The following is a 13,444-nucleotide window of genomic DNA, read 5'->3' as shown; positions in this document are numbered from 1 at the left end:
TCCCTTCTCCACCAATGCTGTAACCCTGTCATAGAAGGCCACTAAATTTGTCAGGCACAATTTGCCCTTAGTGAAGCCATGTTGGCTGTCACCAACCACCTCCTTATTTTCTATGTGCCTTAGCATAGTTTCCAGGAGGATCTGCTCCTTGATCTTGCTGGGCACAGAGGTGAGGCTGACTGGCCTGTAGTTCCCCAGGGCTTCCTTTTTTCCCTTTCTAAAAAAGGGGTTAAGGTTTCCCCTTAATGATGGTATATAATAATGATATTATAATGTTTAAAAATCTCCACACACATAAGAAAAACATGATAAACCTCTTTGTAACAACCGTTTTAATACATCTGATAAAGATAAGGAGCTGGCCTTGAGGCCCCAGTATAAGGACATCCATTTTGTTTCTTAATGTAGAAGAGGCCATGGTAAGTATTTCTCATAAACTCTGAAGTGATAATTGTGCAATTCAGGGAGAGGTTTAGGCGTCAGATATAAAATACAAATATAGGCATGTAAAGTGGGACATCAGACACCAGAGTTCAAAACTGCAGTTGTAAAAATCCTAGTTCAGCTGCTACATAACTCTAGACATGTCTGTATTTCATAGCATTAGGACGTCAGTATGTCTGATCTGTCACCTCTTCCTCTGCCAGTGCTAAGGAAAGCGCCCGGTTTCCCAGTGATCATTGAACAGACACAAAGGAAGAAAAGGAAAAAAAAATGCCTGAATTTCTCTCAGTGGAGTGAGAGATGTAGATGCTTTCCTATCCAGAGTACCATTCACCTTGAAGTACCTTTTCAAGGTAGAGAGATTCCTGTTCTTCTTGACAATGTCACCTTCAAATCATTTCTGAAGTTACAATGCCTTTTTGTCATGGGAAATGAGGCAGGGTCCCTATATCTTTCTCCTCTACTATATAGCAGTTACAACATTTAACTGAAAGTTGGAAGGCTTGTCCAGATTCTCTTCTGGGCAGGGTGATAACATAGCCTCCAGACTACTATGCTCCAGCATGGTGGGTGAATAAAATAGGGACAAGAATCGGGATGGCAGCAGTCAAAGCGAAGAAACAAGGCAGTAGATCAGATCCAAGGCAGTAGATCAGATCCACATCATGACATGATGATCGGCAAGAGCAAACTGTGTGCTTGCTTCATCAATTAGCTGTTAGAAGTGAGCTGCCAATCAGTGTAACCCATACCTTTCTCTTCAGTTGGCTTTGCTGTGATTGGTCCTTAAAGGTGTAGTTAGGCTGCTGGCTGCAGAACTTTAATGCTTAGGGGCTAGCACTTTTGACTGGTCAATACATAAAAAAAACAATATAGATTCAGAGGAAAAAAAATTGTACTAAATCATCCAGTTTGCTGATGGATGGGATGCTCTCCTTAGATAACACTAGCTATTCCATTACAAGCCAGTAAGCGGAGCTGAACCAAGGTCTGAACCCTTTGTTTTGTTAGGAAAAATCAAGCATATAGTAGCCAAGCTGTGAATATCTCTTCTGCAAACCCAGGACCCACGGTGAGAATGCCTGCCAAACAGTTGCAGGAGTGAGGGAAGAGGAAGAATGTTAACTGCATGATTGCCAGGCGTAGCAATCAGATGAGGTTCCTCAAACAGGTTTAAGAGACTTTAGGCATTTGTGTACAAAATTTAGTTCATTGTGTGTTTTCTGAAAATGTCTTATACTTCTTGCACTTTCTGATCTTGAAATGATCTTTCTCTCCCCCTAGATCGTGGTATGGGGCCCAATCCTAGTATGAGAGAGAATACACACATTTGAGACTCTTCTCCATCTTTACATACCTAAATTCATAGGGTTCTGTGAAAACTGGATTACAACACATTTTTAAAAATGCATCTGAGCCCTTTAAATGCAAATCCTTTCTCTGAATTGAAAAGACTGTAATTGAATCTTTATCCAATTTGCATGCTTAGAGAAAGCAGCTGAGCTACTAATCATCAAAAAATGTAAAATAACATAAATATTAAATGACTTATTACAATACTTCTTCCTCCGAGATAAATAAGTGAGCATGTGCTGATAAGGCTTTCAGGAGCTCGTGAAAATCTGAGAAAAAATTGTGAGTTCTTGAGTTGCTATGTCCACTTTATTTCCTCTCCTTTTTCTAACAATTGCTATAATTGAATCTGTGGCAGGACTTCTAGTAAATGGAATTATCTTGGCTGTCAGTTCAATTAGCTGCATGAGGAGCAAAATGTCTTCATATGATATGATTATGATCTTTCTGAGTTTATCCGGATTCTTTTTGCAGTCCTGGATGATACTGAATTTGTTCCTAAATCTGCTTTGCGAAACCTATTATGAAGAAAATCTGTTTCTAATTTTCAAGATAATTTTTATGTTTCTGAACTACTCTAGCCTCTGGTTTGCTGCCTGGCTTAGTGTACCAAGGTTGCTAGTTTTACTCAGTCTTTCTTCATCTGGCTGAAGCAAAGAATTTCCAGTCTCATGCCCTGGATGCTAACATCATCTCTTTTCTCCTTTGCAACCTCTCTTCCTTTCTCCTGGGATATCTACAACATGCACAACTTCACTGCTCCTTTAACCGTGACAAACTCTTCAGAAAGGACAGTGACAATACAAGCTAGTTCATTTGTATTGATTCTTCTCTGTAACGGTGGTTGAGCTTTGCCTTTAATAGTGTTTGTTGTTTCAAGTATCCTGCTGATTAGGATACACACCAGACAGACGCCAAATAATGCAACTGGCTTCAGGGATCCCAGTTTGGAGGCCCATATTCATGCCATTAAGTCAGTCTTTTCCTTCCTTATCTTCTATGTCACATATTTTATTTCTTTGGTTCTCATTTTATCCAACTTTTTTTCACCTTTAAGCGTTGGGGATGCCATATGTATAGCTGTAATGGCTGCCTGTCCTGCAGGACACTCTATGGTCTTAATCTGGAGCAACCCCAAATTTCGAGATCTGCCAGCTAGGATTTTGCACCACGCAAACTGTCATGTCAGAACTAGATCTGTGTAACACGTGCTGGGCTAGCCTGGGCTTTCCAGTTTAGATCTGAATTAATTAAATTGAAGTCACCAGAGTTATAAAATAATAGAAGCATGAATGAGTAGATGATGGCCCTGATCTGGAATCATGAAGAAGCTTGGAATATGCTTTACTGGGATGTGATCCTTGTAATGAAGAATTTTGTAAGTTCTCTCCTATTTTAAATGATTGCCTGCAGAATATAAGTACTGTACTTGCTGTACTTTTTTTGGAAATCACCACTGATTCTCTAAGACAGCAGAAAAATAAGGCCAAGACTCAGACAATAATGTAATCCCTTGAAATTATTTAAGTTACAAATCAGACTCTCATGATACTAACAGAACAGACCTGCTTAAGCACAGGCATGCTCAAATTATATACGTGAATATGAAGCTTGAAGGCTGTTTCTGGTTAGTTCAAGCACATAATGAGGATGTTAGGAATTCCCAAGAATTTGGGAATTTCTTACTGATCATTTTCGACTGCTTGTTGATTCTATAAGTAGAAAAGTATTTGTTGATTACAAAAGCATCTTTAAGATTTCAGTATGATTCAGTAAATAAAGACACAGCCTTTTGAGATTCCTGCTATTGCTGAACTAGTAATCAGTGTCTGTGTTCCCAACACTGGCAGACTCTCCAAAATCCCGTGACTAGGGCTAATAGGAAAAAGAATTTCCTCAGTATCAGATTTTTCTGAAGAATGAACTGAAAGAATAATATTTCGGGTTTTGTTATGGAGAACAGATTCCTCAAATCAGAAGCATGGATTTTTGTCATTTAAATATTTCCAAATATCATTAAATTACTAAAATATTAAAATTAATTAGCATTATTGAGAAAATAGTTCACCAATGTTTAAATGTATGGCTTGAAATTCTCTTTAAAAGTTTCTAGAAATTGCACATCTCCATGAAGTGTCTCAATTCTGACAAGCTGTGTCCTGTAATTTTTTTCTACACAGGAATTCCTTCAGCTTTAGAAAGAAACTGTAATTTCCTGGATAAATCACATATTTTGGCAGAGTCCAAAACTCAGCACATTATTGTTGCATTAGGACTGGCACTTTGTGATCCTTTGCAGTGGAAGTTTACATTCTTTTAAAGTGATTATCACTTTAATATATATGGCTTGAGCCTTGTGTTGACTAAGTCCATTCCGATTGAAAATATTCAGTTTCAGTGTTGTCACAGTCAATCTGTTTGAAGCAATGTATCTGTATTTAAACTGAGTTTGTGCCAGAATTGTGTTTTTAAAAATATTTTAAAATACCAAGTTAAAGAGTTATTTCTGTTGGAGTCTTTCTTCCCTTTATGATATAAACCGTTCCACAGGTGACAGCAGTGGCTTGTAGAAGAATTTTGTATGGTGTTTAATGGAGCTGGTGAAAATTCAGGACATGGCAATGACACCATGATGTGGCATTTTCACCATCTGTGAAAAATGGTTCCCAGCTCAGCACCATGAAACACACATGTTGGGAGGTTTGGGCTATTCTCTGCCCCTCCATGGTGCCCCTTCACTGTCCTTAGGGAAAAAAACTCAGATCTCTCTGACCACAGGAACAAGCAAGACAAATGGGGTATAGTTAACCCATAAAACATGCATTTTGTCTTCCTTTAGGCTGAGCTATAAGGTACGTGGCTGCTCAGCAGGGATACCCTGAACAACCCCTATCACATAATTTTGTTTACATTACATTATGTCTTTTCCATTTCCTCCCTCATGAATAAACAATCTAATCACATACCTCAGTGGACATGAGATTTGAAAGAGGTTCCTGCATTATTTTTCAGACTCTTTAAGTGGGTCTTCCCTCCAAAGCTTTATTTGCGCAAAAAACTTACCTGTGCATCAACATGCACTTTGGAACCTAAGAGGGAAAGTAGACAGCAATACTAGGAGGCACCTTAAAGGATCAGTCTTCTGGTAGACCTTTCTTTCTGTAACTGACCAGCTAACTAACTTGTCATATTAATAAAAAAAACTTTAAAATGTGTTTTATAAACAGTCCTCTAAGTCCTTGTTGTTCTATTTGATAAATTATTAAATGAGATTGATAAGCATTTATTCAGGGGAAAAAAAACAACCCAGGTACTAGCAGGAAAATAATAGTTACTAGAGTCATGATTCTTTGACGTTTTGCATCTTATCTGATAGTAGGCATTTTTCTCCTTTCTCTGTTTTGTTTGTAAGCTGGAAGTTGGTTTGATTCCCTCATCTTAAACTTACCAGTTTGCAACCTGAAGAAAGTTTGAAATTCATCTTATCAGACCCTTCTAAAACATCCCAACTGTTTCCACACACACCAATGCTACTTAGAGGCACCGGCAGCTCTATCTAAAATCTCGTAAGGTAAATCAAATCAGGAAACAAGCAAAGTTCAAAGCTCATCCTGTTCTAACACTAGCAGAATGAGATGATGCAAATCATGTTCTCTTGTAGCTCTTTTCATTGAGAATCCAGGAAAAAAACAAAGATTTTCTAGGAAACTTCTCAAATGTAGCATAAAACAAAGATGCCAGCATTTGAAACAAAGCTCTTTTCCACTAAAGAAACTTCTGGATTTCTGTCATTTGCTAGTTTAATCAGAAGCTTTTCTTTTTCCTTGAGGACCAAGTTCCTCATAAACTACTGTGTGATGTGATTTCTGTTCCCTGAAGGAAGTATCATAAAATTGCAACATTATGACTATATTTTAACAAGGTATAGGGCCTTTAGATTCCTTTGTAGTGAGCAAACAGAAAATTACTTCTGTTATACTGCATGGGACTGTGGACTACTGGATACTGATGAAGCCATACACAGAAAAGGCCCTGAACAAAATGGTTAAGGAAAGGAGTCACAGTCAGAACTTCAGTTTTGTGATAATATCAATATATTGTATTAAAGTAGCCTATAGATGACTGGTAAATCATAAAATGCTTCATAATGATAAAAAATCATCAATGAGTAATTCAGAGAAAGAAGGACAACAGCCCTCATTTGTTTTCTAAGTCACAGTCTGGCCTTTTTTCCAAGTAACGAAACAGTAATTTGATTCTAGTTACTAGCTGAAGGCAAGAAATGCAAAAATGTGCTAGGTAATTGACAGATCACTACCGGATCCTTCTCTGATTTGCATACCTGCAAGCACAGCTGGAATTTTCATAACTGAAATTCTGGAAAACATGCTATGGAGTCTACGTGTACGCACCAACACATACATGCACATGTACATATTGTCAACCAGACATTTTGTATGATGGTTATTTATACCTCTGCATGTGCTTATAAAAATGGAAGGCAAGGACTTCAAGGTTAAACTGGGATAGCTACTTAAACCAAAATATACATCTTTTAAAAGGGGATAATTTCCTCATTACACTTCGTTTTCTTTCATCGTCATGTGGCTTAATTTGTGGACAAATGGAAATGCAACTGTTACTCATGCCTAGAACAGTGTATCTGATATGGCATGTTGCAAGAGTTTTACACGAGCCCAATTTTTGCTGTTTATTTAGGATGATTCACTGAGCTCTCTTTGCATCCACCATCTTAGTTTTTACTTAAGCACTGAAATCTCTTAGAATAGTATCTTTGTTGTATGAAGGGGAGTTAAAATGATGATACCTGCACTTAGCATTTGAATTATTTTCCTCTGTCCTATGAAATGGAATACTTTTCTTTCTTTTTTGACATCTGGAACACTACACTAAGCTCAGAGATGAAAAAAGGGATTTCTGTTATCTTCAAGTTGTTGCGAAGGTATGTGTTGAATGAACCTAAAATACAGCATGGACAGAAATTCCAGTTTATTGTGATAGTATATATGTGTTTGTGAAAGCCCAGGAGCAGTTAACGTCAGTTCCTCCAAAAATGAAGGAAATTTCTGCTAAAAGGTGTTGTCATCAAAACACAGTTTTTTGAAACACAGTCACAGTAAGGGTGTATCTACAAGTATATCTTACATTCACATGGTTTCTTAGACCTCTTATTTTAAAGGGCAGAAAAAGAGACCTGAATAAAAAAAACTCATTTTTCCCAGTAAAAATGTTCATTTTAACACATCTCATCTTCTCTCTCTGTGAGTGTGTGTGTGAAAAGTTGTCCTGAAAGTACATATTTTGCCAAACCCATTTTCTGCAGAAATCACTTTTTTAAGGCTTCTAAATTTAAACTTCTTCATTGATATATAGACACTCAGGTTCGAAAAGCTGAAGTGACAGACATCAGCCTTAATGGCATAAGAGGAATTAGCTACCAAATTCTTTTCCAACATTGTTTGAACAAAGCCTAAGAAGATCTCACTGCATAAGAATAAGGCATGAAGTAGCTCGCACTCTCTAAAGTGGGGCAGGTGTTGAAAGGGAAGACAAACATGGCACATACAAAGTGCAGGACAGAGAGAGCAAAAGGGTCAGAGAAAAACCTGAAGGAAAAATGTAGACTATTATATGACTGGTTATGAGTACAAGAGACCAGCAATAAAAAGGGAAATAATTAATTAATTGGTGGAGCTTTCCTTAATCATCTGTATTCTTTTTTTCTCAGCATCTGAGTACGTGTTTCTTCACCATTTGTGTTGGAGGTCATCACGTTTTTCAACTCCTGGACAGGCAGGACCATCAAAGTCTTCACTGGTTGACACATTCATTACAATCAGATGCAGGAACATAAGGACACGTTACATGAATAGCCTATACTGTTTCTCAATGGGTTGTGTCTTTTATGGCAAAACTGGGTCATCTTCTGGAAGAGAAGCAGAGGGGGCAGCATGTTCATACATGTTTCAGTTGCTAGAAGAACAATATAGCTTTTCTCAAGAGGAAGAAAGTAAGACAGAACATTGAATTATAGAAAAATCTAACATACATGGATTTTCCCTGCATATTTTAAAACAATTAACACTGTATTTTTTAGGAAGTCACAGGCTTTGTGTCTAACATTTTTAGCAGAGTAGCTTAGTCTTATAGTTACATCATAAATGAGGCATAATTTTATGTATTCCTGTGCTCATTAAACACAAATGAGTCTCAAGGGTTAAGCAAATGACTTGAAAGTCTATACATATTTTTTTATGTGCCAAATATTTTAATGAATAACTGAGTGTAAGGTAATCTTTCAAATTGTTTTGAAACTCCTTTTTTCTACAGTTATCATATAATTATATAATTCTTTGGTTTGAATGTAAGTTCTTACTGTAAATGGTATTATAGTTTCTCACTATATTTACATACAGTTTCAGAGATTTTACAGATAACTTCCTAAGTTTGAATAATTTTGGCATTTGCATTTGTAAGAAAAACTTTGTATGATTAACTAAAAGTAAACTGTGCTTAGTCCTGTAATTTTTTCATCAAATAACATCCTGTTATGGATTAAAGTGTTCTGTATCTCATGTCCAAATTTGCAGGCATATAGTATCTGTGTGGATTTTTCACAGACTACTTTTTCAAGGTTTCCTGACAACAGTGACTTTGAGAATTTTGAACACAAGATGACTGTTATAACTGCTGTTATCTGGTGTATTTCATCTTTACTAACGAGTTAATCAAAACACTCACGAACTGTGGTATGTGCCTGCTCTCTGACCAGAGTAAGAACTCAGAGATACCAGGGTTACAGATGCTACAGATAGATAGCTACATATTTAGGAGAAGACTACAGAGGAATTAACTTGAGAAACAGTATTACCAGTCTCATGTATGTGCACTTCTTTACATTTTTGTGACTTGCCAGCAATAACTCATCCTAACCAAAGGTAGTGTCAAATATAAAGACAAGTCATCGTCACTCTGTTAGGAGCAACAACCATGCTATTTCTGCAAGCCAGAAGAGGACTTAACCCTTACTATTTCCTTTATATAACATGTTGTAAGAAAGCCAGACTTGAAATAGAAGTTCAAAAATCACTGGAAGAAACTAATAAAATTTTCTAGGTCTCTCATTGCTTGTCTTTGAAGTTTATTTGTGCCTAAAGTTTCAGTTCTGCAATCACCAAGAAGTACTCTGCTATTTCTGACTTGAATTCTGGTGGAATAAAAAAAAACCTAGGTAAAGCAGCACATACCTTTGCCATGCATTACGTTTGCCCTGACCATATGCATAAGTCAACAGAGTTGAGCAGCTTCAAAGATCCAATCACAGCTGCCTTATTTTTATTAAGAGTTAGTAGGAGACGAATGTGGTTCTCCTCCCTTTCCTTGTCTACCGTCTAGAATACTTCTTCAAGGAAGAGAGCCTGGATTTCCTGTTTTGTGCTTCTGAATAACATGCAAGGAAACATACCAGCAAGACGTTACTAGGCTGTAAGAGTGAAGGGGCTTGAGAGAGTAGGAGGTTCTCTCCACTCACTTGGTGGAGATGCTTCCTAGTATAATACTAATTGGACTCAACAGAGAAAGTGATGGCCACTTAAAATATTCAGTGTCCCGAGCTAAGAGAGCAGAGTCCTTGTTTCCAGTTCCTTTTCTATCCATGGATTATCAGGTTTACATGGAACACTTATTGGACAAAAATCGAGTAGAAATGGGAAAAAAAAACCCAGATGCAATCCTATACATAGGAGCTGAAGTGTCTTCCTGGGAATCTGATGTCATGCTTGTGTTTGGGCTGTACACCCTAGGCTTACGTTTCTCTATAGAACAGTCCTAGGTGTTCTTTGTTTGTACATGGGTTATCACTTCCCTGTGGGGATCCTGTCACTTTGCTTTACCAAATCAACTTCATACAACCTCCAGAGCCTTGGTTATTGATATTAGCTATGTCAGCTCTGTTCTAGGTGTATGATACTCAATTTTACTTTTGCAGACTGTTCAGGCATCAGTTACAAAGCAGATGTGGTTTAACTGGCACGGCTTGCAATGAATTCCTGATTTTTTTATCACGTTTCTTTCTGCTCATAAGACGTAAATGTACAGAAAGATGATACACAGGTTAAACACAGAAGGAGTTAAATGATCCAAACAGGACATGCAAACAGTCATTCACTGTAGTTTGCATCCTTATGATTACTGATTGCGCTTTTACAATCAAAACATTCTTTCCTGAGCTAGGAGAAATGGAAATTCCTATTGCATCTTTGAGGCTTTCCCCGGAGATCCACAACTTTGTCTTTATCTGGGTACATATCTTAAGATTAGTACTATCATCCTGATTTTAGTTTGACTAATGCCTATACACAGACAGTATTTGTGAAAGGTGATAAATAATTTTAAGACAGTATCTTGAAAATATGCCTAATATATGTTGCATACAATATAAAAACATAAAAACCTCAAAAGAACAGTCAAAAGTAACTAATCATACTTGATGTCCAAATTTTCAGTGCTGAAATAATTTCCTTGAAAAGACATAGGCATTCTTCTATTCTCCAAACTTGAAAATCTAAAGATTCAATCAGACTTACATAATGGGAGAATTTAAAACTCTTGAATGGATTTTCTTCTTATGTATATCAATACATGTGACATTAGGGTTACTGCAAATTTCACTTTCCTTGACAGAAAGAAGATTATGCCACGGAGAAGCCCAGACCACAAACAATATTTACTTTCATGTATTTTACTAATTAAGCTGCTATTTTATTAGAATACATTTTTCATTGACAGATAGGTATTCACACAGTACATACACTTACCTCCTTACACAGTTCCCTCTCTCTCTCTCCCTCTCTCACATACACACCTACACACATATCCATATACATGTTCAGTCATAGTCACCTGGTCAGAATAATGTCTGAGAGACCAACCCCAGATGTTGATTGAACAGCTGTGCAACAGTAGCTTTTAGGTCAGTGTTCAGAAAATTCCTAAAAGGATCCATTCTCTCACCAAATATACACATATATGTGTACATACGTGTACCTATATTTGTATCTAATCTTCTAGTCTTAGTATATGACAGCTATTGCCTCTTTGGCTGTGCTCTGAGATATTCAACCTGGTGTTGGCACCAGTGTGTGCTGGTGACTCTGCACCCCATCCAGCAGTCTTCTTGTGTTCTGAGTTTATCAATTCCTGTGGATTCAACAGTACCACTGGTCTCTGGAGTGTATTAGTTGTTGGAAGACTTTCTCATGATACTTCTAAGCATGTCGTTTTCAGTTCTTACACCTGCTGTTTTCTGGTAACTCTTTCTGCACCTACACCCTACACAAATTCACACAGAACACTTTTATGGTGTAGTGATGATAATATTTGCAAGAAGATCTTGTGCTAGAACAATGAGCATGAAGGGATACTCAGAACTTTTTTGTAATCTTCCTTCCCACTCCTTTGACTTCTTTTAAATGTATTTTGTTTCCTACAGTACCAGATATAATTGGGGTTTTTTCTGTGTTTCTCCAGTACGAGTAGGATTCACTCACACACTCCCAATGTAATTACAAAACAAAACCAGAATTAAAATATTAGCAATAATCAATCACTAGCACTGAAGGAAGAAAATATGCAAACATTGTGAGCAGCAGTAGAAAGATGATTATTGACTGATTTGCATCCCTAGGGTCACCATCCGAAATCACTATGAAGAACTTACAGGAGGTTCATGGCTTCCCATTCAAAGATCCTGCCACATGATACACACAGCCCACCAAAAATGGAGGTTATGGGCTACACATAGCAGTGCTGTCAACTCATCCCTGCCCCACAAACTGGAAGTGCAGAAAGTACATCCTGAGGAGGATTTCCTTTTATATTGTATTCCAAACTGCTGGCAGCTGTGGTAGAGGTTGGTCATGTTAATGCCCTTTCCTGTCCCCACTCAATGTTCAGCAAGACAGCTGTCTGGAAAGCTTCTTCAAGGGATTTGGGGTGTTTTATGCAAATTTCCTGGTGGTTTCTGTCATGCATATATCATAACATCATGTGGGTACCTGAAGGAGAGGTCAGAGTGTTTTGGGGCACAGCTATCTCCACAATGGCCTTCAGGAAAGAAAAGATGTCCAGGACCACCAGCCCGCTGGCAACATTTTTGTGCACTTGTTGGCCTGTACGGAGGTCCACATTCATGTGGAAATGCTTCTGTATACTGAACCAACCTCTGGATGTTCAAATGTGAGATGCCAAGGCCCCCTTTCAGCACACTCCTTCACATGTCTTTGAAAAACTTTAGCGATTTGATGGTGTTTTCTGGCTTAGACACCCTTAATAGCTTTGGGGTGGCAGAAGTGAGGGATCTGGAACCCCTGTTGTCAAGTGTTGTCTGGAATTTTCCAACATTTGGGGGTATGTTATGCCACAGCTCAGCACTTTTCGGTACTGTGAGCTCCTCCACCATACCCAAGTAGCTCAGGAAAAGAGTCCAACACCACTGGCTACCTCATGTTTACAGGCTTTTTGGAGCACAGTTGTTCCTGGGCCAGTACCCTTGTTCCTTCAGAAGGAAGTTTGCATCCATGACATGCCACCCCTTCCCTGGTATTTTTGGGCACAGCTGATTCCACTGCATCCCCAGGAGGTCCACAGTAATGTTTTGGTTTCAGCAGTTGTGCTTTTGCTGATTTTCTTACATTTAGGGGTGTTTTGTAGGCATTTTTTTTACTGTGGCACCACACAAATGCGAATGGAGATGGTCATGGTTTCTTTCTCCCCTTAAGCCTCTCTGCCTCTTTATGGAGGGTCATAAATCAAATCTGAGATCTACTGAAGGAGTGATTGTTTCTTTCAAGTATTTGGTGACGTGTTTCCCAACAATAACATTCTATAATTTCAAGAGTGTGTGCTCATTCAGAGTTTCCATATTGTTAGTGAATCTCAGAACTATTTTTTTAACCTTTTTAAGGATCAAGATTCATGAGACACAAGTTCATAGGATATGTATACTTCAGATTAATAAGTAAAATCTGTTAAGGATATCTGTCTAATGGCTATACAAATACACAGAATGTAGCCAGAAAAACAGAGACAAGTCAAGAACTTGGCCAACCTAATCCCTCTGAATCAGCTACTCCTAAAACCATTGAAGATGACTAATTTAGTAATTGCCTCTGTTGTAAAACACTCAATGGTGATTCAATTCTCTTTGGAATACAATGCAAACAAAGTCAGACTACTACATAAAGGAGTACAGAGTTAAAATGGAGAGCTTGGGGGAATAGGAGAATTTTGGGATTGACAATGGAATTTTGGGAATGCAGAGGATGAATTATGGGATGTTTACAGGGAATGGGAAGGATCATGTCATGAAGGAAAATGGAGAAATGGGGGAAGGGGAGTATAAAAGATGCCATTGCACATAAGCAGTAAACTTGTCTGGCCAGTCCCTGCATCTGGCCACTACAGACTGTTTTGTCTTCTTATCCTGTCTTAAAATTTAGCTGCTTTCATGAGAGTATGCTCTCTATTTCTTCTCTGTGTGTGGTCCACCAGAAAACTTCGAGCTGGACTCGCTGGTGAGTAGAGTGAGAAGTTTAGGAGCTAGGTACTGGAGAAATTGAGGGTCCAG

At 38.0% G+C, this 13,444-nt stretch overlaps 1 protein-coding gene across 1 annotated transcript; it reads left to right on the top strand.

Moving 5' to 3' along the window:
• Positions 1–2,097: 2,097 nt before the first annotated feature.
• On the top strand, positions 2,098–3,002 carry LOC137664329 (taste receptor type 2 member 40-like). The gene is given in 2 exon segments (XM_068402251.1): positions 2,098–2,398; positions 2,401–3,002. Coding segments are annotated over 2 exon segments (903 nt in total).
• Positions 3,003–13,444: the final 10,442 nt, after the last annotated feature.

This window comes from Nyctibius grandis, chromosome 5 (genome assembly GCF_013368605.1).
Source record: "Nyctibius grandis isolate bNycGra1 chromosome 5, bNycGra1.pri, whole genome shotgun sequence".
In the NCBI taxonomy this organism is placed as follows: Eukaryota; Metazoa; Chordata; class Aves; order Nyctibiiformes; family Nyctibiidae; genus Nyctibius; species Nyctibius grandis.
The sequence above is the reverse complement of the archived record's forward strand: the minus strand, read 5'-3'. Positions and strand labels throughout refer to the sequence as shown.